This window comes from Balaenoptera musculus, chromosome 19, assembly GCF_009873245.2.
Source record: "Balaenoptera musculus isolate JJ_BM4_2016_0621 chromosome 19, mBalMus1.pri.v3, whole genome shotgun sequence".
Taxonomy (NCBI): Eukaryota; Metazoa; Chordata; class Mammalia; order Artiodactyla; family Balaenopteridae; genus Balaenoptera; species Balaenoptera musculus.
Window position 1 is genome coordinate 7,121,261 of NC_045803.1, and position 27,049 is coordinate 7,148,309.

Sequence of the window (27,049 nt, forward strand, 5' to 3'; positions counted from 1 at the left end):
ACATGCCGCGGAGCAACTAATCCTGTGCACCACAACTACTGAGCCTGTGCTCTAGAGCCCGCGAGCCACAACTACTGAGCCTGTGTGCCACAACTACTGAAGCCCATGCGCCTAGAGCTGGTGCTCTGCAACAAGAGAAGTCACCGCAATGAGAAGCCTGTGCATCGCAACAAGAAGTAGCCCACACTCGCCGCAACCAGAGAAGAGCCTGTGTGCAGCAACGAAGACCCAACGTAGCCAAATAAATAAATAAATAAAATAATTTTTTAAAAAAAGAAAGAAAGAAAGTACTAGGACAGAGCTGAGAAATGGAGGGAAGAAAAAGGCTAGGCTTTTTTTTTTTTTTTTAAGAGCAAAGTACTGGGTTTTTGGATCCAACGAAGCCAAGGATATTTTGGTGGAAAACTTTAAAAATAAAAGCCATGCACATTATTAGTAATAATGTTAACTGCAGTGAAATAAAGATAGAGGGTTGCTTAGTTTTCTCTTCCTTTTAATGTAAAAGAGTATATTTGTTATATCTGATGCACGTTTGTAGCTCACACTTGGTGAGTACTTACTATGTGCTGGGCACTTAGTTCTAAAGTGCTTTACATCTCTTTATCCTCACAACAGCCCTATGAAGTAGGTAGCTATTATTTTGCCTATCTTACAGATGAGGACACTGAAGCCCTGAAAGGTTTCATGACTTTCCCTAGGTCACTTAGGTGGCAGATGGCAGAGCTGGGATTTAACTCAGCAGACTGGCTCCAGTCTACCTCTGACTTCCAAAGCTCCACAGCTTCTCAATGTTTGTGTTTTCATTGTTTTAATGAAACTCATGCGTGCAAACTTTCTAATCAATCTTTATTAATAAAGAGATTTATTACTCTTGGGGGGGAGGGGCTTACACTGGGATGGTTTCAACTTTAGGCCTCGGATGAACACATTCTCAGATGTCTGGGATCCGCTGCCACCCAGCAGCCATGGGCAGAATTGCTACCTGTTACTTTGGAGTGTGAACTCACTGATGTCGGCTGAGACCTGAGCAGCAGCACAAGGCTTTCTGACAATGTGGACACTGATGTGGTTTCTCCTTGGTGTGAATTCTCTGATGCTGACTGAGATGGGCTCTAAGGCCAAAGGCTTTCCCACACACATCACAAGCATAAGGCTTCTCCCCAGTGTGAGTTCTCTGATGCTGCATCAGATTTGCTTTCTGGGCGAAGGCTTTCCCACATACGGCACACACATAAGGCTTCTCCCCACTGTGAACTCTCTGATGCTTAGAAAGGCATGAGCTCTGGCTGAAGGCTTTCCCACATTCCTGACAAACATAAGGCTTTTCTCCAGTATGAATCCTCCGGTGTCGGATGAGTGCAGCACCCAGGCTGAAGGTTTTCCCACAGTCGCCACATTTGTAGGGTTTCTCACCTGTGTGAACTCTCTGATGCTTAGAAAAGCACGAGCTCTGGCTGAAGGCTTTCCCGCATTCCTGACAAACGTAAGGCTTTTCTCCGGTGTGAACTCTCTGGTGTCGGATGAGTTGAGCGCCCAGGTTGAAGGTTTTCCCACAGTCACCACATTCATAGGGCTTCTCGCCTGTGTGAATTCTCTGATGCTTGGAAAGGCACGAGCTCTGCTGCGATGTTTTCCCACATTCATTTTGCTCAAAGGGCTTCTTTCCTGCCTGAGTTCCCTGATGCTGAACAAGGTGGTTACTGTAGGCAAAGACTTCGTCACACTTGTTAGGTTTAAAGGGCTTCTCTGCAGTTTGGATTAACTGATGTTCTGAGAGACATGCACTTTGGCTGAAGGTCATTCCACATTTGTTACATTGAAAGGGGTGCTCACTCTTATGGGTGGACTGATGTTTGGCAAGGGAGGCACTACGAACGAAGGCCTTTCCACAGTCCCCACATTCATACGGCTTCACTCCAGAGTGGATCCTCTGGTGGCGGATGAGCTGTGAACTTTGGCCAAAGGCCTTCCCACACTGGTTACACTCAAAGGGCTTCACCCTGGCGTGAATCCGCTCGTGCTGAGTCAGGTATTTGCTGCAGCTGAAGGTTTTCTCACATTTGTTACACTTAAAGCGCTTCTCGCTGACCCTTGGAGGCTCTCTCTGCTCTGGGTTCTCATTCAAGATCTTCCCGCTCTTGTCAAGTCCTTGTTTTTCTCTGGTGTGAATGCTCTGGTGGCAAGTTAGGGTCGAGTGGCAAATAAAGCGCTCACCACACTCCTGACATTCGTAGGGGGTTTCCACAGCATGGATTTTCTGGTGCTGAACAAGGTGTTCGTTGTGGCTGAAGGTCTCCTTGCATTCGGCACAGCTGTAGGGCTTTTCTGTGGCGTGAACGGACAGGTGTCGATTTAGGTGGGAGGGCCGGGTGAAACTCTTGATGCATTTGTGGCACTTGTGGGGCCTGTAGCCCGTGTGAACCCTCTGGTGTTCATTAAGGTGAGTGTTCCGGTAAAAGGCTTTCCCACATTTGTTGCATTTGTAAGGCTTCTCGCCCCTGTGAACCCTCTGGTGGGTCTTTAGGGTCAGGATATGGCTGAAGAGTTTCCCACACTCATCGCACTTATAAGGTTTTTCTCCAGTGTGAACAGACTGGTGTTTGACAAGCAAGGAGCTTCGCCTGAAGGCCTTCCCGCACTCCTGACACACAGCGGTCGTTTTTGCAGCATGAATTTTCTGATGTTGGAGGAGGTATTTGTTAAACTTGAAGATCGCCTTGCATCTGGCACATTCATAGCGTTTCCGAGTGTGGGTTTTCTGATGCCGGGTGAGATGAAAGGTTTGGCTGAAACTCTCGCCACATTCATTACATTTGTAGGATTTACCACCTGGGGGGCTTTTGTGACGCTCAACAGGCTGTGAGTCGTGACCTGCTGGACCATCACTGTCTTGACTCTTACATGGTTTTTCTTCACTGTGAATGTTCTGATGCCACAGGAGGTGTGTATTCTGACTAGAAGTCTTCCCGCACTTGTTACCCACATAGGACTTGGAGCCTGTGTGAGTCACTGACTGCACAAAAAGGCAAGAACTCTGGTTGACATCTTTCTCATACTCTTGAAGCACAGTGGGGTCCTCCCTAGTGTGAAGAATCCAGTGCTGGATCAGACGGTAGCTCTGGCTGAAGCTCTGCTCACACTGACTACATTTATATGGTTTCTCCCCTCCCTGGATGTTATCCTGCTGGCTCTGGTCTGAGTAGCACCCAAAGTCATTCCCACTTTCCTGAGACTTAGCTGGTGTCAGGCTCCTTTCAGGAAGATCAAGAGTCACAGAACCTGCTCCTGGGAAAAGGAGGGACTTGGGACCAAGGCCTCTCTTGAGTTTATGGCTCTCGAGTTCATGGCTCTTGCATTCTGTGGGACTTTCCTTGCTGGTAACAATATTGGACTTCAGAAGACTTTCCGGATCTCCGAGCAAACTATCTAACCAGCTCTGGCCTATGCAGGCTTCTTCCAGATGGGAGTTCCAGAGGCCATCCTTGGAAAACATCTCGGTAACCTCCTGGGAGAGTCCTTCTTCCAAGAAGTCCTGTGGCAGAGGAGAGGTCTTGCCCTCAGCAGTGTCTGAAAGAGAGGGCAAGTGCAAATGTCTCCTGTGCCCTGGGGGTTAAAGACGGGAGCTGTATGCTGAGAGCAGACAAAAGGGAGAACAGGTGATGGGTCCTGAGTCAGGCCTATCTGGCAAGGGGATGAAGGAGACGGGGCCAGAGTGGTGATCCAGCTGGAACTGGCATCACAGGAAACAGAGCCCATTTCCAGGAGGATTAAGAGGGAAGGTGGGCAACCTCGAGGGTTCCACAGAGAAGTGGAGGCTCTCAGTGGATATCTCCACCATCACCCCCATCAGCTAAGGCCCACTTCCTAGAGAAGTGCACTCAATGGAAAAGAGGTATAAATGATAACAATGCAATACGATTGTTACCACGTGGTTATCATTGTAACCACATCCAAAGGTGGTTTGCACGTGGTTACACATGCTTGGAACCAGCCTGGATGTTAAGGTGGCAGAAACAGAAATCCACAGTTGTAGGAGGCTGGGCCTACGTGAAAACACCTGTGCGCTCAACAGGAGGCTACAGAAGGTCGATGTTCACAAGCTCACGAGAGGTGAGCGGAGAATAGAGCTCCAGGCTGATGGCTGGGGTGCAGGCTGAGACTGAGCCGTGCAGCCTCCACTCCGTGGCCTCTGGTTCAGGGGTCCTTCTCCTCATGTTAACAGCCTAACAATGAGAAAAGCCTCCAGTACCCCAGGCAGGGCCCTGCCTCTGCTTTTTCCTCCTGGGGATGTCTCAACCAGTGTAACACCTGGGAATCCTCACTGCTTGACTGGATCCCCTGGAGAAACCATGGCCTGGAAGAGGGCAGACCTAAGGCTCTTGGCAGCATTTAGGCCCAGGCTTGAGTTACTAACAGATGGGCCATCTGCTAGGCCCTGTGGACCAGGAAGGAAGGATGGGCCTGAACGAAAGGGGGGTGAAACAGGTAGACAGGGGGTCCACAGTGCTCAAGGGGCACAAGGCAGGAAGGTGGAGAGACCAACTCAGGGAATGTAAGGCCAACCCCTGCTGAGTCTGGAAGGATGTGGAGGGGACAGAGGAAAGGCACCAGGACAACCACGTGCTGAACACAGCGGCAGGCGGAGATAAGGCATGCAGGGTGAGGGTCCTGGACCTAAAGCCAGTGCGAGGCAGAGTGAAGCCCAGAAGCAGGGAATCAAGCTGTCTGGGTAGACAAACTGGGTGGGATGGAGGTCCCAAAGATGGAGGGCCCACAAAGGGCCATGCCCCACGATCCCTCCACCCTCCCGCTCGCTGGGTGCTGGTGGGCCCTCTCTGCCCACTCACCAGGTCCTGTTGACTCTGGGCTTCCTTTTGCCAGGGCTGCCAGCTCTTCCCCATCATCTGGATGGTAGGTCAGGTTGGGTCTGGGGGGATCTGAAGGGAGAGAAGAGCACTGTCACCAACCAGATGACAGCAGCATGGAGGGCCAACTGGCCGCTGAGTGGGAACCTCCCGGCTCTCCTGACTATTCAGCACCTTATCCAGCGCACGGCTCCCAAGGGCCAGATGCAGCCCTGGGTGACTCCAGGGACACCTGCCCTACAGGGTTCCCAGTCCAGTGGAGGAGAGGGACCCGGACAGTCACAATCCAGAGTGATCAGAGCTGTGACAACTGGGCCTGGGAACACAAAGGATCTGTAACAGCTCTTGAGGAATGAGCAGAGTGGCCGGGGAGAGGCAGGTACTTCCTCGGCCATCTGCGATTCGTTCATTCACCCATGGACCACACACGGCCAGAGGCCTCCATGGGCCAGGCCCCGTGATGAAGTGTGTTGGGGTCCCAGAGCTCAATCCCACACTCTGCCCCCTGCAAACTTCCTCAAGGAAGGGAGCGCAGAGTTATAATCCCTGGGGAAATGTGCTACAGTGGGGAGAAAGCCACTGCTAACTTCAAAGATGAGAGGCCATGAGCCCAGCAAGTAGGCTTCATCTTTTAGCTGAAAGAGGGCAAGGAAAGAGATTCTCCCCTACAGCCTCCAGAAGGAACCAGCCGTGCCCACACCTGGATTTCAGCCAAGGCAGACCCACTTCAAACTTCTGACCTCCACGGGGCTTCCCTGGTGGTGCAGTGGTTAAGAATCCGCCTGCCAATGCAGGGGACACAGGTTCGAGCCCTTGTCTGGGAAGATCCCACATGCCACGGAGCAACTAAGCCCATGCACCACAGCTACTGAGCCTGCCCTCTAGAGCCCGCAAGGCACAACTACTGAGCCCGTGCACCACAACTACTGAAGCCCACGCGCCTAGAGCCCGTGCTCTGCAACAAGAGAAACCACTGCAATGAGAAGCCCGCGCACCACAATGAAGAGTAGCCCCGCTCGCTGCAACTAGAGAAAGCCCGTGCTCAGCAATGAAGACCCAACTCAGCCAAAAATAAAATAAATAAAATAAATAAATTAAAAACAACCACAAAAAACAAAAAACTTCTGACCTCCAGAACCATCAGTCAGTGTGTGCTGTTTTCAGCCACGTTTGTGGCATCTGCAAGAGCAGCCCTAGCAAACGATTACACCACTCATATATATACACACACAAACGTGTGCCAGGGAGTCAAGGGAAACACATTTCTACCATGGATTGTAATTTAAAAATTGCAGACACTGAGATTTGACCTCCCACAAGCTGCTTCTGTAGCACATTAAGCAGTTTGGAGAAAATCTGCCCCAATGCAATAAAATTACATGAAATGATAGTTTTCAGTGTGTAATCCTTCTTTTCCTTTCTAAAAATCTTTTGGAATAAATTATTTTTTCTGCTTTTGGAAAAGAAAGAAGCAAGGAACTTGAGAAGGGGAAATGAGCTGATCAGGATGAGGTGACACGGATGAGGAGCAGCAAGGCTCCACCTAATGTCTCAGCCCTGCCGTTCCCTCCCTGTGTGACACTGCTGTTCACAGCCCAGGGAAAACGGTTAGCACTGCAGGCTGCCTGCTCTCATTGGAAAGGCCTGCTCGCAAGGCTGGCCCTTGGCTGGTGTCTGGGAACCTGGATTTCGGGGGTGGAGGGTTCCAGCCTTCCTTAACCAATAAGAGGGGCTCCCTGTGCCCAAACGCCTGCTTCCCTTCGGGGAGTCTAGGATTTGGGTACGTGGCAGGCAGAGGGTGCCTATGCGACCAGCCCCCGGTAAAGAACCTGGGTGCTGGGTCTCTAATGAGCATCCTCGTAGGCATTTCATATGTGTTGGCGCACCTGGTCGCTGGGGGAATTAAGCATGTCCCATGTGACTCCATGGGGCGAGGACTCTGGAAGCTGGCGCCGGCCCCCCTGTACTTGGCCCCCCGAGCCTTCCCCTTTTGCTGGCTGTGCTCGCACCCCTTCTCCGTGGTAAGTCATGGCCGTGAGTAGGACCATGCGCTGAGTCCCAAGAGTCCTCCTAGTCAATCACCAAATGTCGGGGTGCTCCTGGGGACTCCCACAGAGCTGGGAAGGTGACTTCCCCTCTTTGAACCTCGATTTCAGGAGGATCAAGAAAACAGGGAGTCAGACTTCCTTGCAGGGTGACTGGAAGATGGGAGGAGAGCATTGTAAGCGCTTGGCCAGCACGAGACCCAGCGCATGACACAGCGGCTCTTGCTGCTCACTCATCTATTCGGTGAGTCCCCATAGCGGGTACTGGCCGTTCCGGACACGGGGGCTCCACCAGGGAGCAGCACGAGTCCCTGTCCGCAGGAAGCTCCCATCCTGGCAGAGGGAGACAGACCACAAAACGAGCGGTCAGAACATGAAGGAGCAGTGGGCAAGCCAGGCAGGGGAAAAGCAGGGTGTGCTCCTGGGGTTGCAGTTTGTCTTAAAAAAGGGAAGCCCCATGGTGGTGCAGTGGTTAAGAATCTGCCTGCCAAAGTGGGATCCCAATGTCAGCTCCTCCTGGACCAGGGATCGAACCTGGTCCGGGAAGATCCCACGTGCCACGGAGCAACTGAGCCTGTACGCCACAACTACTGAGCCCGCGAGACACAACTACTGAGCCCACGTGCCACAACTACTGAAGCCCACGCACCTAGAGCCCGTGCTCCACAAGAGAAGTCACCACAATGAGAAGCCTGTGCACAGCAACGAAGAGTAGCCCCCACTCGCCACAACTAGAGAAAGCCCGCACACAGCAACAAAGTCCCAACGCAGCCAGAAATAAATAAATTTTTTTTTTTAAGGGAAAAAAAAAAAGGGGGAAGCCCTGAGTCAGGGAGGGGACAGAGGAGAGCAAATGCAAAGATTCCTAAGTGTCAGCTGGAGGAATTCCTCTACCATGATGAAGAGGAAAGGCAGGGGCCGGATCAGGGTTTCTCAACCTGGGCACTACTGCCATTTGGGGTCGGATAATCCCTGCATTCTGGGATATGTGGCAGCACCTCTGGGCTCCACCTACTGGATTCCAGGAGCACACCCACCACTGCCAACTGGTGACAATCAAAAAGGTCGCCAGGCATTGCCAATGTTGCAGAATCGGCCAGCTGAGTACGCTGGTCTGAGGTGCTCAGGAGGCAGGGGCTCATTCCACGGGTGACAAGAGAGCCACGGGTGATCACCGAGCAGGGCAGTGACAGGCCCTTGGGGCTGGGGTGGGCACTCACTCAGCAGGAAGAGGTCCTGGTAGTTGTCCAGTGCCGTGTCCCAGAACAGGTCCCCCTGGTCCAGCCCCAGCTGCTCCCAGTCCTCCAAGGTGAAGTCCATGGCTACGTCCTTGAGGGTCGCAAATTCCTGGAATGCAACACACTGTCAGTGATGACTGCAGGGCTGGGGTCAGGGAGGGGCCAACGGCTCACTCAGCACCCCCAGCCCCCCATGCACCAGGCCTTTGGCAAAAGTCGTCTTGTGAGAACCTTCAGATATAAGAGACTGGGCATCCCCGTATTTTCTAGGCAAGGACAAGGAGTTTTGAAGAGGAGACGTGAGGTTCCCTCAAGGTCACAGAGGTGGGTCTCCCTGATCCTGACATCCATCTACCTTGGCTTTTGGTTTTTTCAGTGTTTGTTCAAGATTTTAAGTTTTCTTTTTTTTATTTTATTTTATTTATTTATTTATTTATTATTTATATATTTTATTTATTTATTGATTTTATTTGGGTCTTCGTTGCTCCACGTGGGCTTTCTCTAGTTGCGGAGAGCAGGGGCTACTCTTCGTTACGGTGCACAGGTTTCTCATTGCAGTGGCTTCTCTTGTTGCAGAGCACGGGCTCTAGGTGCGCAGGCTTCAGTAGTTGTGACACGGGTTCTAGAGCGCAGGCTCAGTAGTTGCAGCGCGTGGGCTTAGTTGCTCTGCAGCACGTGGGATCTCCCTGGACCAGGGCTTGAACCCGTGTCCCCTGCATTGGCAGGCGGATTCTTAACCACTGCGCCACCAGGGAAGCCCAAGATTTTAAGTTTTTTAAATTAAAAAAAAATTTTTTTAAATTATAGTTGATTTACAATGTTGTGTTAATTTCTGCTGTACAACAAAGTGATTCAGTTATACATATACATTCTTTTTCACATTCTTTTCCCTTATGGTTTATCAGAGGATACTGAATATAGCTCCCTGTAGGGCCTTGTTGTTTATCCATTCTATATATAATAGTTTGCATCTGCTAATCCCAAACTCCCAACCCTTCCCTCCCCCACCCCCTCCCACTTGGCAACCACAAGTCTGTTCTGTGTCTGTGAGCCTGTTTCTGTTTCATTTACTCATTCCACAAACACCTGGAGGAACTTCCCTGGTGGCGCAGTGGATAAGACTCTGCACTCCCAGTGCAGGGGGCCCAGGTTCCATCCCTGGTCAGGGAACTAGATCCCACATGCATGCCACAACTAAGGAGCTGGCAAGCAGCAACTAAGAAGCCCATCTACCACAACTCAGACCCAGCGCAAACAAATAAATATTAAAATACAAACAAACAAACAAAAAATATCTTGAGGCTTCCTGTGTGCCAGACCGGTGATGGTCCCTGGGGACCCAGAGATGAGTCCCAATCAGTACCTGTCCCCGTGGAGCGCCAAGTCTGGTGGGGCTGACAGATATGGTCAGGGACACCCCATCCGGGTGGATTTGTGCTACAGCGGAGGCAGCAGGGGTGATATGGGAGACCAGAGCGGGGAGGAGCTGACGCTGCCCAGGGAAGGTGGGGGGAATGAGCTGGGTCTTGAAGGCTGTGGAAGACTCACCAGCCAGAGATGGTGGGCGGGGTATATTCTAGCAGAGGGAGGAGCCTGACCAAAGGCGGGAAGCTGGAAAGTACAGAGTAACATTTTACCACCAGGCCAAGAAGGGAGTACGGCGTGTGTGGGGACACGGAGAAGACAGGGTGGAGGGGGGCAGGACCCAGGTCACGCAGGGATGGGCTCAGAAACCTGGATTTTATCCTATAGGCAATAAGGATTCCTGGAAGGATACTGAGCAGCAGAGCGACAGTGTGAGGGCTTTCCTTTAAGAAGATCGAGTTGGGGGACCTCCCTGGTGGTGCAGTGGTTAAGAATCCACCTGCCAATGCAGGGGATACGGGTTCGAGCCCTGGTCCAGGAAGATCCCACACGCCGCGGAGCAACTAAGCCCGTGCACCACAACTACTGAGCCTGCGCTCTAGAGCCCTTGAGCCACAACTACTGAAGCCTGCGCGCCTAGAGCCCGTGCTCCGCAACAAAGAGAAGCCACCACAATGAGAAGCCCGCGCACCGCATCGAAGAGTAGCCTCCACTCGCTGCAACTAGAGAAAGCCTGCGCACAGCAATGAAGACCCAAGGCAGCCAAAAATAAATAATTAATTGATTTTTTAAAAAAAAGATCGAGTTGGGGACCATGATAAGACAGTGAGCCAGAACAAGGCAGGCCAGCTGTGCAGCCTTTGGGGATGATGGGTTAGGATAGGGAGGGACCCTCGACTCACCTCAGCCATAGCCAGTGGGGGCCCAGCAGCCCAGTCCTCCTTTAAGCTCCCCGTCCTGGGAGAAACTGTCCTTTCCTCCTAGGGCTGACTCTGGCCATGCTGGAGGAGCCCCCAAAACGTCCAGAAGCAGGAGGAGGAGGAGTCAGAACATAAGTCTTCCTGCAGGAATCACAACAATTGTATTTATTGAAACCACCCCAGCCCCACGTTTCTCCTGTGCTTCAGAGCCTGCAAGGCCACTTCACAACCCTTCTTAGCACTCACAGTCAGTAAATACAGCCAGTAAATACCCACTTGGGAGAGGTGGAGATTCAGATCTATCACCGTGGCGGAACCTTCTGTCTTGCTCCCCACTGTGTGCACAGTGCCTGGCACACAGTAGGGATTTTTAAAATATTTGTTGACAGAACACATGTGTCTCTAACTGAACCCCTGGGACGATGCTTCTGATATTTCTGATTATCATCTCTACGACTTGAGTCCAGGTGAGCCTCCAAGACTGTTGCTGTTTCTTCAACCTTTTTTTTTAAACCATGACCCACAGTAACACAGACAATATATACCATGACTACTCATTTGCATACATAACTGAACAAAAGCTTCATGAAACAATACTTCATCTTACAAAGTAGGATGGCCTGGGATGTTTACCATTCTGGTTGCTTTTATTTTACTTCATTACAAAAAATTATGGTCACTGCCCCCCGAGTTATTTTCATGACCCATAGTATGCAAAACACTGTACCACTGGTGCGGCCACTGTGTATTTCCTAAGTAGCATATATCTATGGGGTGTCGAAAGCATTCCATATCATGAATCAGCAACGACACAGGTCCACAATTCTTAAGTCTCTGGGGCCAGGTATGCTTTGAATTCAGAAATTTTCAGATTTTAAAAAGATGATCCAGGGACTTCCCTGGCGGTCCAATGGTTAAGACTTCACCTTCCAATGCAGGGGTTGTGGGTTCGATCCCTGGTTGGGGAGCTAAGATCCCACGTGCCTCATGGCCAAAAAACCAAAACATAAAACGGAAGCAATATGGTAACAAATTCAATAAAAACTTTTAAAAATGGTCCACATAAAAAAAAAAAAACTCTTAAAAAAAAAAAAAAGGTGATCCACCATATATATGGTGTATTTCATTAGAATCCCAATGCAGTGGGGCGGGGGGAGGGCGCTGGCGGGAGCATTTCATAATTGAATACTTTGATATTTCTAGAACAGAGGTATCAATATTCACTCTAGGTAGAATAATTAAAAGTAATAGATCACAGCAGTTCTAGTCAGTTGTGGGCACCAAATCCATGGAAGAAAATGTTTGGTTTTCAGAGCATTCTAGATTTTGTGACTGCAGATAAGGGAATGTGGAAAACCTATAATAAGTGCTAACATTTTACCCAACGAGGATTTCCCTCACGACAGAGGTTAAGCCGTGACTTTTTAAAATTTTTTAATTTTTAAAATCTTTTTAAAACAGATTTTTAAAATTTTATTTTATTGAAGTAAAGTTGATTTACAATGTTGTGTTACTTTCTGGTACACAGCAAAGTGATTCAGTTATTTATATATATGTACATACAGTATATGTGTGTATATATATATATTCTTTTTCATATTCTTTTCTATTATGGTTTACTACAGGATATTGAATGTCGTTCCCTGTGCTACATAGTAGGACCTTGTTGTTTATCCAGTCTATATATAATAGTTCGCATCTGCTAATCCCAAACTCCCAATGTGTCCCTCCCCCAGCCCCCCTCCCCCTTAACAACCACAAGTCTGTTCCCCATGTCCAATCCACAGATGTTTTATCTGGTCTGAGTTGGCATAGAGTGTTTTGACAGAAAATTCTTTTAAGTAATCCCAAACTTAAAAGCTGGGAGATTTCACCTAAAAATTTGATTTCCAGCTTCTGAAAAATCCTAGGATTTGGCCACATGGGGTCTGCATTCCCACGAAGCTAGTTTGTTGGAGGCTGTTTAGAGCTACCCCCGCACCCCGCTTTAGATGGGGTGAGCCCTCCCAGATGCCCCACAGCCCTCACCCAGACCTCTTCTCTCCTTTTCCTTATCTACCTGACGCTCATAGACATCTGAGTTTGAGAACTCTACGTACAGTTTCCAGATCCCGTTCTGTCCACATCTCATACACTCTCAGCCCTGGGAGGGAAGAAACTGGAGCCCTGATGCAAAGCTCAAGGTCACCCAGCCTGTCATAATAACTTGAGACAAATGGGACTGGAAAGCCTTAGGCCCTAAGTCAGGGAGTCTTGCCTCTTCCTGGTGTGGGGCCATGGCCAGATCATTCACCCTTTCTGTGCCTGTTTCTACATGTACAAAATGGGGCAGATACAACTCATCCACAATCTCTTGTCTACAATTCTGAAAACGTAAGGCTCTGAAAACCAGAACTTTATTCAAAAATTGGCAGCCAAACTGAACCCGAATTGCCACAGGCTATGTATACTCTTTATTCCCCTCCAGTGTGAATATTCATGCCTTTTCCGGCAGAAATACTCGATTTCCAAGAATTGCCCCAGATCTCGCTTGGGGGTGTTGCCTAATTATGAAACATGCACCCTATTAACTCTCTAAATTCTGAAAAATTCTGATTCCCGAGATGATCCTGGTGGCTGCGGAGCTGACAAGAGAAAATGCGAGGACAGAGCGGCGCCTGGCACACAGAAAACGCCCAAATAAATGGTAAATATCTTGACTTTCTAAGGAACTCCCATTCATTCATCCCTCAAGATCCGACCCAGCTCTGCCAAAGACTTCAGGCAACTCACCCCCTCCTTCAGCCTCAGTTTGCTCACCCAAGAATAAAATAAAATAGAATCGATCCTCTCAGGGCTGCTGGTGAGAGATGGAAACCACTTCAGCAAGATCCTGGCTCGTAACTCCGAACAAGGACTAAAGACTCCACCTAGATACCCACAGCCCAAGGCGACTCGCCCAGTGCCGAAGTCGCCCCAAAAGCATTCCGTCACCTCTCGTCTTCAGCGATCCCAGCCCCGGCGTCTCCTCACCTCGAGACTGCGGTCAGCCGGGTTAAAAGACTCGACCCCAAACGGGTGGGAGCGGAAGACCCAACTCCTCTGACACGCGCCTCCCCGCAGCCACTTCCGGTGCCGGGAGAATCTCTTCAGAGCTACTCCCCACCCAGGAGCCTCCGCGCCAGCCCCAGGACCCCGTTTCCCAGAGAGCTATGAGGACTCCTTATCTTGTCTTCCCATCTCCACCCGCTTCTTCGTCTTTAGAGGCCCTGCTGAGCACACTGGGAAATAAGAGTAGAAAGAGACTCGGCATCAGGTGGCATCTGGGTATTTAGTTCATCCCTCCTTACGATTGGCTCCACGTTGGCATATGCGCAGTAGAACCAGGAAGCGTTCCACAGAAAGTGGAATGGGGTTGGGCGATGAGGGAATAATCCCTCCCCCAGCCCTGAGTCAGAGGGCTGGTCTGCCGCGAAGGTGCCTGGGAAACGGAGTTCTCAGGCAGGCACAGCCCGCGGGCAGTCCGGAGGTCTGCGTAGGCTGCGCCGGCGCAGTCCTCCCGCGAGGGAGAGGATGCGCGCGCAGCGCCCTCCGCCCAAGCGGAAGTTTTCGCAGAGCAACTGAGAAGGTGAGTCGCAGTTCTGGAGGGTCCGAGAGTCTGGCTGTAAGTATGTGCTTCCGCACTACGCTCACCAAATCTAGAGGTGAGGGGAAGGAGAAGCGGAGCAGGGGGAGGTCTCCTGATACTCTAGCCAGAGTTCGGTCGTGGTGCCTGTGACGTCAGCGCGACTTTTTGTGGGAGGCGGAGCCCCTGGGAGCGGGGGTCGGGGGTCGGGATGAGAGAAGCTTCTGGTCTCCGAAATAACCTGACGGCTCCAAGTGTCCCCAGCTTCTTCGGGCTCTTGGTGACAGGCGTAGCTACGACGGAGACGGGCGGAGCTAATGGGGAGTTCGACAGACGCCCCGCCGTGGTACTACGTCATCCCTGGTTTCCGCGGAGGACGGGGCCGAGGCGAATCCCGTCACCTAGATGATTAGCCCTCCTGCCCTAAGTTAGAGTATAATCTTTAGCTCTTCCAGGAAGGGCACAGTAATTAACACATAGCAGATATTCAGTAAATGTTTGTTGAGTAAATAAAGAAAATGGGTGAATGAATGATAAAGACTGGCCTGAGTGTTGGAGCTTTGGCTTTGAGTCCTGAGCTAGCTATATGACCTTGGACCGGTGACTTCAACACTGAGACGCCCTTCTTTCTTCCATACATATTTATGGAGAGTTTAGTATAGCTCTACTTCCACGTGACGTATTAAACAGTGGCTTGCTTATTTGATTATTAAACTTGCCTTCCCCCACTAGAATGAGCTTTGTCGGGTCAGGAGGCTTGTTTGTTTCCTTTGCTGCTGTATCCCCAGTAGCAGGCACATATTAGGAGTTCAGTGAATAATTATTGAGCGAATGAATGAATGAACAAACTTAGGACATGTTGGCTACATAGCCAATGCTCAATAAACATTAACCATTATCTTTTTAAAAAATAAATATTTATTTATTTATTTGCCTGCGTTGGGTCTTCGTTGCTGCGCTCAGGCTTTCTCTAGTTGTGGCGAGCAGGGGCTACTCTTCTTTGCGGTGCGCGGGCTTCTCATTGGGTGGCTTCTCTTGTTGCGGAGCACGGGCTCTAGGCGCGCGGGCTTCAGTAGTTGTGGCACGTGGGCTCAGTAGTCGTGGCTTGTGGGCTCTAGAGCACAGTCTCAGTAGTTGCAGCACATGGGCTTAGTTGCTCCGTGGCATGTGGGATCTTCCCGGATCAGGGCTCGAACCCACGTCCCCTGCATTGGCAGGCGGATTCTTAACCACTGCGCCACCAGGGAAGTCCCAACCGTTATCTTTTACTTACATGTGCAGCAAACCTGAGTCAGCCTCTCCATCTCTTTTCACTTACAGGACACAGTTAAGATGGAGTTTCCAGCCCAGTGAGTCTGAGGGCCAGACCGTGACCCCATAAAGGTACCATCCCCTGGGGCATATGCCCCTTAAGTCCTATTCCCCACCAACGGCCTGCTCCTGCTCCATTTCCTGTGTGTTACTGCTCGCAGACTTCACTCCCAGGAGAAAGGTTATCAGCGGCGTGGCAGTGGTCCAGGCACTTGCCCATTCCTAGAGGCCATCTTTATCCAACGGCACTTGGCACCTGGGGAAATTCCACTGAAACCGCCTCAAATTTTCAAACTTTTATTTACATAAGTAACCTAGCACAGTCTTAAGTGTATTAGTCAGACTAGGCTAGACCATGCTGCAGTAACAATGACCCCCAAATCTCAGTAGCTTAACCCAGAGAACAGTTTCTCACTCATACAAGATCTGGAGCAACTCTCCAGGGTAGCTGTCCTCTAGACAGTTTTTTTTGTTTGTTTGTTTTGTTTTGTTTATTCTATTTTAGAAAGTTACTACTTGTTAAAAAAAACACCCACCTGAGGAAAAGTTTGGATATAGAAACCAAACAGATCAGGATTTGACTTCTGATTCTGCCTTTTCCTGTTTTCCTGTCCTGCAAGCTATTGAATTTCTTTGCATTTCCTCATATGTAAAATAAAGGTAATAATAAAGAATTGCAGAACTTTTGTACTGATTAGAAATAATATGTGTTAGAAGGTAGACGTTGATGAAGTGCCAGTTACGTAACTAGATCATGAACTGCCAGGTGTGGAGGCTAATGGAGATTCCTATTTGACTGGGGCTATCACAGTTCGCCCAATTATCCCATGGTAATTACTATTAGCACCGCTTATCATTCTCAAATCCTTTGAGTTGGATGATAAATTACATGATGGCCTATTATAAGCCATGCTAAGGACTTTGGACTTTGTGCCAAAACTGGTAGGATGATACTGAGGGTGAATAGTGTGCCCCGGGGTAGTACGGCTTCTGAAATTTTCACCGACCACAGGGAATGTCTGCATATGTAGTTACGTGTGCCTGTTTCAAGAGTAAACAGTGGTACAAACCTAGAAGAAAGAGACTCAAATGGTCTAAGGAAGCACTGAAAGATGAGTCTGGTAATGAAGGGAGACAGGTATGAAGTGAGGCCACCATGGAGCTGAGCTTTGTACAGCTGCCTGCCTCTCTTCTGTTGCTGATTTGTTTGCTTTTTAAATTTCAGTACTGACAAGTATAAAACTGTTTGAATATTCCCAAGAATTCAGATTAAATTGGATTCACTAGCTAATACAGTGTTATTATTAGGGACTGAATCATTCACTCTGAAACCATTATCTGATGCATTTCAGAAATAAACATTTAGTAGATGTGCCACTTTTCCTGTTTTTATTTGCTGGATGAATTTCAAACTTCAAAAGGTCCTACTGCATGTGAAATAGAGGGCAGGATCATCCCTATGCACATAGGCAGACAAGAAAGGGCATCCCCAGGTAAAGATTTATTTCCTCTTTGATTTCTTCAGTGATCTCTTGGTTATTTAGTAACGTATTGTTTAGCCTCCATGTGTTTGTCTTTTTTACGTTTTTTTCCCTGTAATTCATTTCTAATCTCATAGCGTTGTGGTCAGAAAAGTTGCTTGATATGATTTCAATTTTCTTAAATTTACTGAGGCTTGATTTGTGACCCAAGATGTGATCTATCCTGGAGAATGTTCCGTGCACACTTGAGAAGAACGTGTAATCTGCTGTTTTTGGATGGAATGTCCTATATATATCAATTAAATCTACCTGGTCTATTGTGTCATTTAAAGCTTCTGTTTCCTTATTTATTTTCATTTTGGATGATCTGTCCATTGGTGTAAGTGAGGTGTTAAAGTCCCCCACTATTATTGTGTTACTGTCGATTTCCTCTTTTATAGCTGTTAGCAGTTGCCTTATGTATTGAGGTGCTCCTATGTTGGGTGCATATATATTTATAATTGTTATATCTTCTTCTTGGATTGATCCCTGGATCATATGTAGTGTCCTTCCTTGTCTCTTGTAACATTCTTTATTTTAAAGTCTATTTTATCTGATATGAGTATAGCTACTCCAGCTTTCTTTTGATTTCCATTTGCATGGAATATCTTTTTCCATCCCCTCACTTTCAGTCTGTATGTGTCCCTAGGTCTAAAGTGGGTCTCTTGTAGGCAGCATATATATGGGTCTTGTTTTTGTATCCATTCAGCCAGTCTATGTCTTTTGGTTGGGGCATTTAATCCATTCACGTTTAAGGTAATGATCGATATGTATGTTCCTATGACCATTTTCTTAATTGTTTTGGGTTTGTTTTTGTAGGTCCTTTTCTTCTCTTGTGTTTCCCACTTAGAGAAGTTCCTTTAGCATTTGTTGTAGAGCTGGTTTGGTGGTGCTGAATTCTCTTAGCTTTTGCTTGTCTGTAAAGCTTTTGATTTCTCCATCAAATCTAAATGAGATCCTTGCCGGGTAGAGTAATCTTGGTTGTAGGTTCTTCCCTTCATCACTTTAAGTATATCATGCCACTCCCTTCTGGCTTGCAGAGTTTCTGCTGAGAAATCAGCTGTTAACCTTATGGGAGTTCCCTTGTATGTTATTTGTCGTTTTTCCCTTGCTGCTTTCAATAATTTTTCTTTGTCTTTAATTTTTGCCACTTTGATTACTATGTGTCTCGGCGTGTTTCTCCTTGGGTTTATCCTGTATGGGACTCTCTGCGCTTCCTGGACTTGGGTGGCTATTTCCTTTCCCATGTTAGGGGAGTTTTCGACTATAATCTCTTCAAATATTTTCTCTGGTCCTTTCTCTCTCTCTTCTCCTTCTGGGACCCCTCTAATGCGAATGTTGTTGCGTTTAATGTTGTCCCAGAGGTCTCTTAGGCTGTCTTCATTTCTTTTCATTCTTTTTTCTTTAGTCTGTTCTGCAGCAGTGAATTCCACCATTCTGTCTTCCAGGTCACTTATCCGTTCTTCTGCCTCAGTTATTCTGCTATTGATTCCTTCTAGTGTAGTTTTCATTTCAGTTATTGTATTGGTCATCTCTGTTTGTTTGTTCTTTAATTCTTCCAGGTCTTTGTTAATCATTTCTTGCATCTTCTCCATCTTTGCCTCCATTCTTATTCCGAGGTCCTGGATCATCTTCACTATCATTATTCTGAATTCTTTTTCTGGAAGGTTGCCTATCTCCACTTCATTTAGTTGTTTTTCTGGGGTTTTTTCTTGTTCCTTCATCTGGTACATAGCCCTCTGCCTTTTCATCTTCTCTATCTTTCTGTAACTGTGGTTTTTGGTCCACAGGCTGCAGGATTGTAGTTTTTCTTGCTTCTGCTGTCTGCCCTCTGGTGGTTGAGGCTATCTAAGAGGCTTGATGGGAGGCTCTGGTGGTGGGTAGAGCTGACTGTTCTCTAGACAGTTTTGATCTTGTGGCTGTAACATCACACAAGGGTTTCTGGTTTGTCATGGCCTGAAGGGAGAAGTGATGGTGACTCTTCTAACTTAAAAAAATGCTCACCAGTATTTATATCTTTGAAAAGCTAGAGATGTCCGTTTAAGTGTTATTACCAGGAGAGCAAATGATTAAGTCACACGACCGATCAGGATTACAACCTTAGAGGCTAAAGAACACTTGGCGACAGTTTTGAAATCATATGTCTTACACAACTTGTGTAAAATAACAGAAGGGCAGTTTTATGCCACAGCATGGTTTGTGCTCTTCTGCAGGCCAAGGGGAAGAGAACCCTTTTCTCCTCTGGTTGAGATTTCTTTCATGGGCTGTTTGGACGGCCTGTGTGTTTCAAGGGCAAGCACTGGAATTCCATGAGTTAGCACCAAGAGGAAATGGAGAGACCTGAGAGGCTCAGAACTTAGGATGTGGAAAGAGAAAAGGGAGGAATAGAAACATTAACAAATGGAAGATGATAAGTGGGATACAGGGCATGATAGGGTAATAACAACCACTAACATAAAAGGCTTTCTGTGGGCCAGGCCCCTGTTCTTAGCAATTGATAGAAATGTATTGCATTTAGGCCACCAGCCACTCTGTCAGACAGGAATTGTTAAAAGCCCCGTTTTACCATTGGGCAGACTGAAGCATAGAGAGGTTAAGTAACATGCCCAGCAAGGAGCACATCTGGAGTTCAAATCCAGGCAGCCTGGGACCAGAGCCTGTAATTTTAAGGACTCTACTGTTTGCAGTCGCAACAGAAACCAGTCTTTACAGTGAATAAAGGAAAAGGTTTTAATTAGACTGAGCCAGACACAGAAAGATAAATATGGCATGATCTCACATATATGTGGAATCTAAAAAAAAAGTGTCAAACTCATAGTAGCAGTGAGTGGAGTGGTGCTTACCAGAAGCTGTGGGGGAAAAGAGATATTGATCAAAGGGTATAAACTTCCCATTATAAGATGAATAAATTCTGGAGACCTAATGTATAGCATGGCAGCTATAGTAAATAATAACTAATTGTATACTTGAAATTTGCTGAGAGAGTAGATCTCAAGTGTCCTTACCACACACACACACACACACACACACACACACACACACACAAATTGGAACTATAAGAGGTGATGGATATGTTAATTAGTTTGATTGTGGTGATAGTTTCATAATGTATACTGTTAACCAGACTTTCAGAAACGGAGACTGACTGAAATAAAGAGGCATTCATTTGGGGTTTGTTGGGACTGCAGCCCAGGAGGCCCAGATTCAAGAAGTACTTGAGGGCATCCTAGTAAAGAAATACATATATACGTATTACAATTAAAAAAAGAAGAAGAAGAAGAAGCAACTTGAATTGTGTTCCACTGGACTACAAATGAAGGAAGCTTCCAAAGGCAAAAACTGCAAAGCCACAATTAGTTACATTAGTTGTTTATCAAGAATTATAATTAGATGATACAGCCACTATGGAGAACAGCATGGAGGTTCCTTAAAAAACTAAAAACAGAACTACCATACGACCCAGCAATCCCGCTACTGGGCATATACCCTGAGAAAACCATAATTCAAAAGGAGTCATGTACCACAATGTTCATTGCAGCACTATTTACAATAGCCAGGATATGGAAGCAACCTAAGTGTCCATCGACAGTTGAATGGATAAAGAAGATGTGGCACGTATATGCAATGGAATATTACTCGGCCATAAAAAGAAACAAAATTGAGTTATTTGTAGTGAGGTGGATGGACCTAGAGTCTGTCATACAGAGTGAAGTAAGTCAGAAAGAGAAAAATAAATACCGTCTGCTAATGCATATGTATGGAATCTAAAAAAAAAAGGGTTCTGAAGGGGCAGGACAGGAATAAAGATGCAGACGTAGAGAATGAAATTGAGGACACGGGGAGTGGGAAGGGTAAGCTGGGACGAAGAGAGTGGCATGGACATATATATATACACTACCAAATGTAAAATAGACAGGTAGTGGAAAGCAGCCGCATAGCACAGGGATATCAGCTTTGTGATCACCTAGAGGGGTGGGATAAGGAGGGTGGGAGGGAGACGCAAGAGGGAAGAGATACGGGGATATATGTATATGTATAGCTGATTCACTTTGTTATAAAGCAGAAACTAACACACCATTGTAAAGCAATTATACTCCAATAAAGATGTTAAAAAAAAATCAAGCTGGCAAGAAGTAGGGTGTTTGTTAAGCAAGGATTGGTTGGGGTCAGAATGGTTGCATCTTTACAAGGGGGAACAACCCTGAGACACAAGGTTCCAGGTAGCAGATGTTGTTTTAAAAATGGTGGGTGTCCTTGGGTTAGGTCTAGTTCACAGAAAGTTCAAGTTCTCAGTGTTGCAGGGAAGTCCTGAGACCAGATCCTCAATGGCTGCCCAGTTCCATTTTTGTATGTCTGAACTGTGATCACTCCGTTATAATTTTAATTTGTCATATATACATATATGGCAAATTAGAATTATTTATATATATATATACACACACATATATAGACAAGTTGTACACTTTAAACATAGACGGTTGTTAATTGTCAAAGATAAATAAAAGTAAAAAGAAAAGAACTTTGTCTTGCAAGGCAAAATGAAGTCACGAGCACAAGTTTATTTTGACTTCGATTTTGATATCCCAGCTTATAACTGGGACTGTACACTGAATCTTAGAATAAAAAACAAATAAAATAATTTTGCTTTTTTCTTTCGCTATTTAAAATATATTCATTGGAAATGCCTATTGCACTGTCATCCCTGTTGAGCTTCTCTGCTTCATTTATGAACTAGTTTCATCCTGCTCTTATGGGCTAAGTTGTATCCCGCAAAAATTCATATTTTTAGGAAACCCTAACCCTGAGTATCTCAGAATGCGTCTGTATTTGGAGATAGGGCCTTTAAAGAGGTCATTAAAGCGAGGTCTTTAGGGTGGGCCTGCTGTGGTCTGAACGTTTGTGTCCCCCCCCAAAATTCATACGTTGAAATGAAATGCCCAATGTGATGGTATTAGGAGGTGGGGCCTTTGGGAAGTGGGTAGGTCGTAAGGGTGGAGCTCTCATGAATGGGATTAGTGCCCTTATAAAAGAGACCCAGAGAGCTCCCCAGCCCCTTCCTCCATGTGGGGACACAGGGTGAAGTTGTCAGTCTGTAGCCCAGAAGAGGGCCTTTACCAGAACCCAGCCACAGTGGCACCTTGATCTTGGACATCCCGGTCTCCAGAACTGTGAGAAATAAATTTCTGTTGATTGTAAGCCACCCAGTAGTCTGTGATATTTTATTATAGCCACTCAAACAGACTACGATGGGCCCTAATCCAATAAGAAGAGGGGATTAGAACACAGACCGAGGGACAACCGTGTGAGGACACAGTGAGAAGGCAGCCATCTGCAAGTCAAGGAGAGAGGCCTCAGAAGAAGCCAGACTTGCTGACACCTCGATCTCGGACTTCTAGCCTCCAAAGTTGTGAGAAAATAAATTCCTGTTGTTTAAGCCACCTAGTCTGTGGTATTGAGTTGTGGCTGCCCAAGCAAATGAATACACCTGCTGTATCCTCATTTGTTGTAGGTCTATGTGTGATTTTGCCTTTGATTTTTTAAAGTATTAGGAAGTATTCCAGAAATACACAAGGCTTAGAGGATAATGTAGTGAACACCCGTTATCCCTCTAAGTTAGTCAGGATAGGGTAGGATGTGCTGCAGTAACAAGTAAACCCTGAAATCTTAGTGGCTTAATACAACGTTAAGTTTATTTGCCCATCATGAGATTGCGACGTGGACCAGGCAGCCCTGCTTCATCTTGTACCTATGCCATCTGGAGTATGGACCATCTGGGCCATCCCTGCAGAGGACGGGTGGACAGAGGAGGTACTCAGGCTCTTAACTGCCTCAGCCGGGAAGTGACTTCCATTCACACCCTATTGGCCAGAAGTAGCCAAAACTAGTGGCCCCAATCTCACTGCAAAGGATCCTGGGAAGTGAAGGGGAGGATGTGGATATCTGGTGAGCACTAACGGTCTCTACCTTCCCCATAATGTGGTTCAAGAAATGAGCATCACAATTACAGTTGAAGACCCTCAGTGCTTCCGTGATTGGAGCAGTTCTGCAGAACTTTTATTGACCTCGAGGCATTCTCATATCTTTTGTGAGCCCTGCAGTTTCATTCTGCATTTGTTCTGCTTTGTACCTTCCCTGGGCCATTAGGGAGAGACAGGTGGCTAGAGGCTGGACACGGGCCGAGAACTCATTTTATTTTATTTTTTTCCCCTTGGCCACGCCATGCGGCATGTGGGATCTTAGTTCCCTGACCAGGGATCAGACCCGCGCCCTCTGGAGTGGAAGTGCAGAGTCTTAACCTCTGGACCGCCAGAAAGTCCCTGAGAACTCATTTTACAAGTGGCCACTTTCTGGGACTTCCCTGGCGGTCCAGTGGTTAGGATGCTGCACTTCCACTGCATGGGGCACGGGTTCGATCCCTGGCCAGGGAACTAAGATCCCACATGCCGTGTGGTGCAGCCAAAAAAGAAAAAAAAAGAAGTGACCACTTTCCGAGAGACGGTATTCCAGGTATGCTAACTTTTCTTCTTTCTGTAATCTCATCATCGTGGGGAACTCAGGTGACTACTCATCGGCAGTGGATTAAGTTTTTCTTTCAGCTTCCTGTCCCCCCACCCCACTTCTGTTTTCTAGCATGGTCTTCTGTCCAGACTGTGGCAAAGGTGTTGAAGCAACTTTCAAATTCTGCCCCTACTGCGGAAAACCTTTGCCTACAGAGGAGCATGAGGGGTCCCAGACCTTTGTCAAGCCGTCTCTGTCATCCTCCCAAGGTAAGAACCAGGGCTTTATGCTTCTCCCTTTAGGAGGGGTGATGTGTGTGCGTTTGGGAAGGAAGGACAGACACCTTTGCAGTCTGCCTGACCCTGCGTGGATACCGGAGAAGCCCAGAGCTCAGGCTCTCCCTATACAGAGTTTCTTGGCGTTTTATCGGGCTCCTGGCTCTGAAGTTGACAACTCATGCATTTCTGTCTCCAGCTTGGACTCCTCCCCTGAAATCTACGTTCATATATATCAGACTGCCTGCTTGACATCTATTGGATGTCCCTTAAGTGTCTCCGCAAGCCCAGAACTAAGCTCCTGATATGACTGCCACCCCCCACCTGCCCCTTCCATAGACTATCCCATCGAGGTAACAGCAGTTCAGCTTATTCAGTTTCTCAGACCATGGAGTCATCCTCAAGTCCTCTTTCTCTCCCACCCCATGACTGCAGCCCTCCAGCAGATCTCATCAGCTCTCCCTTTAAAAGTCAATGCCGAGGACTTCCCTGATGGCACAGTGGTTAAGAATCCACCTGCCAATGCAGGGGACACAGGTTCGATCCCTGGTCCGGGAAGATCCCACATGCCGCGGAGCAACTAAGCCCGTGTGTCACAACTACTGAGCCTGCGCTCTAGAGCCCACAAGCCACAACTGCTGAGCCCACGTGCCACAACTACTGAAGCCTGTGCGCCTAGAGCCCGTGCACCACAATGAAGGGTAGCCCCCACTCGCCTCAACTAGAGAAAGCCTGTGAGCAGCAACGAAGACCCAATGCAGCCAAAAATAAATAAATAAATAAATTTATTTATTTAAAAAAAACTCAACGCCGAATCGGACCACTTCCTGCCACGCCCTGATCCATCTCACCCTCACCTCACTGATATTGTAGAAGCTTCTTCCATGGTCTCCCTGCTTGCTCTGTTCCCTACAGCTCTCTTCAAGTGGCAGCCTGATGGACCCTGTTAAAACAAAGTCAGACCCTGTCATTCCCCTGCTCACCACCTTCCAGGTAAGCCTGACATGATCAGCTCCCTGTTGTCTTTCAGAGCTCATCTCCTAACCCTGGACCTCTAAGCTGTTGCACTTGCTGTTCTCTCTCTCTGGGTGGTTCTTCCCTCATCTGGTGCATGACCCCCTCTCTCACTTTCTTCAGGTCTTTATGCAATTGTTGCCTGCCCAGAGAGGCCTTCCCTGACACCTCTAATTAAATTGCATCCTCCTACATGTGACAGCCCCTGTCCCCTGCCCCTGCTTTATCTTGCCTTTCGGTACTTGTAAGTATCAACTGTATTAAATGTATTATTTTACTCATTTATATTTTAAATAAATTTATTTATTTTATTTTATTTTTGGCTGTGTTGGGTCTTCACTGCTGCACACGGGCTTTTCTCTGGTTGAGGCGAGCAGGGGCTACTCTTTGTTGCCATGAGCAGGCTTCTCATTGCCGTGGCTTCTCTTGTTGCAGAGCATGGGCTCTAGAGCACAGTCTCAGTAGTTGTGGCACAGGGGCTTAGTTGCTCCGCGGCATGTGGGATCTTCCCGGATCAGGGCTCGAACCCGTGTCCCCTGCATTGGAAGGCAGATTCTTAACCGCTACGCCACCAGGGAAGCCCTACTCATTTATATTGCTCCTCATCTTTAAGCTCTGTAAGGATAGGAGTTTATCGTGGTTTGTAAGCTCTGTTGATTGTGGTTTGTAACCTGCTGTTTGCACAGCATCCAGGACTGTGCCTGACACAGAGTTGGGTGCTGAGAAATCTTATTGATTGGTTGACTGAATGAATGAAATATCAGCAGTAGGTCCCGGCCAATGGAAAGCCCAAGCACAGATCCTACATTGGTAAATCGAAGTGGATTTGCTTATCTGAAGGCCACAGAAGGAAGTTGGCATATGTGGCAGAAAGTTCAGCAACATTCGTTTTATTCATTTGGATTGGTGTTTGGCTGCAAGTAACAGAAAACACTACTACTTAAGAGTTAAAACAATGAATGGGTTTGTTTTTCTTCTAACAAAAAGTCTGGAGGGGACAGTTCAGTGTAGGGATGTGTCCCCATGATGCCACAAGGGACCCAGGCTCCTCCTGTCTTTCTCCTCATCCTTAGTGTATGGTTTGGTTCCCATTTCATTTCATATTGGAGTATAGTTGATTTACAATGTTGTGTTAGTTTCAGGTGTACAGCAAAGTAATTCAGTTATACATATATATATATCCATTCTTTTTCAGATTCTTTTCCCATATAGGTTATTACAGAATATTGAATAGCGTTCCCTGTGCTGTACAGTAGGTCCTTGTTGATTATCTATTTTATATACAGTAGTGTGTGTATGTTAATCCCAAACTCCTAATTTATCCCTCCCCCACACAATTTCCCCTTTGGTAACATAAATTTGTTTTTGAAGACTGTGAGTCTGTTTCTGTTTTGTAAATAAGTTCATTTGTATCATTTTTTTATATAAATTTATTTATTTATTTTTGGCCGCGTTGGGTCTTCGTTGCTGCGCGCAGGCTTTCTCTAGTTGCGGCGAGTGGGGGCTACTCTTCCTGTGGTGTGCGGGCTTCTCATTTGGCTTGTCTGTGGAGCTCGGGCTCTAGGCGCACAGGCTTCCGTAGTTGTGGCACACGGCTCAGTATTGTGGCGCACAGGCTTAGTTGCTCTGTGGCATGTGGGATCTTCCCGGACCAGGGCTCAAACCGTGTCCCATGCATTGGCAGGTGATTCTTAACCGCTGCGCCACCAGGAAGTCCTGTATCATTTTTTTTTTAGATTTCCACATGTCTGTTATCATATGATATTTGTTTTTCTCTGTCTGACTTACTTTATTTAGTATGATAATCTCTAGGTCAATCCATCAGAGCCTGAGTCCTTAACCCCCAGCCTCCCTAATGCCAGCCTTGGGGCCTCATTCATTGTTCATTCACCCAGTCATCAGGCAACAAACATACCTGGACTGCCTATTGTGTACTTAGGTGCTGTGTTTGTCTCCAGGGATGTAGTAACAGGTGAGATGGACCTGGTTTTCTGGTTCTCTCAGAGATTTTGGTGGCTGGTAAGGCAAACAGACATTGAATAAACAATTGTTAGTTGAGTGCATGATAACAGAAGGCAATGGATGGACCCAGAACACACAAGGGAGATGTGTTTCTGGGAGGGTCAGGGAAGGCCTCCCTAGGTGGGTAGTGTTTGAGCCGAGATCTAGGGATGACAAGAGTTAGCCAAGTGAAGACTGGGGGCAAGGTGAGGGGGTTGGAACAGGAATTCCAGGCATCGAGGCATGGTATGGGAAAGAGCCATACCTGTTGGAGAAGTAAAGAAGGACAGCTGTACTGGGGGCAGACACGTGGGGCCTTGTAGACCATGGGTGAGGAGTTTAGTAATCACTGATGTGGTGAGGAGCCGTGGAAGAATTTCCGCCAAATGGGAG

General features: G+C 47.3%; 2 protein-coding genes across 7 annotated transcripts in view; one reads left to right on the top strand and one right to left on the bottom strand.

Annotated features, from left to right (window-relative positions):
- Positions 1-327: 327 nt before the first annotated feature.
- Positions 328-13,745, bottom strand: ZNF473 (zinc finger protein 473). 6 transcript variants are annotated; one of them, XM_036832464.1, is made up of 5 exons: positions 13,407-13,745; positions 10,416-10,574; positions 8,131-8,257; positions 4,848-4,937; positions 328-3,567 (listed from the first exon to the last, which is right to left on the bottom strand). In XM_036832464.1, exons 2-5 carry the CDS (start codon positions 10,422-10,424, stop codon positions 1,004-1,006), a joined length of 2,790 nt encoding a protein of 929 aa, XP_036688359.1. In that variant the 5' UTR covers positions 10,425-10,574; positions 13,407-13,745; the 3' UTR covers positions 328-1,003. The 6 variants fall into 6 exon arrangements, with proteins under 6 accessions (XP_036688359.1, XP_036688356.1, XP_036688358.1 ...); XM_036832461.1 differs by having other exon boundaries at positions 13,233-13,745; XM_036832463.1 differs by having other exon boundaries at positions 13,206-13,745.
- A 3,074-nt stretch (positions 13,746-16,819) lies between these two features.
- The window catches only part of VRK3 (VRK serine/threonine kinase 3), a 43,263-nt gene continuing 33,033 nt past the window's right edge, over positions 16,820-27,049 (top strand). The window contains 2 exon segments of the mRNA XM_036832467.1: positions 16,820-16,841; positions 23,499-23,635. Coding sequence (XP_036688362.1) covers positions 23,500-23,635 — 136 coding nt within the window. The 5' untranslated portion in view covers positions 16,820-16,841; position 23,499.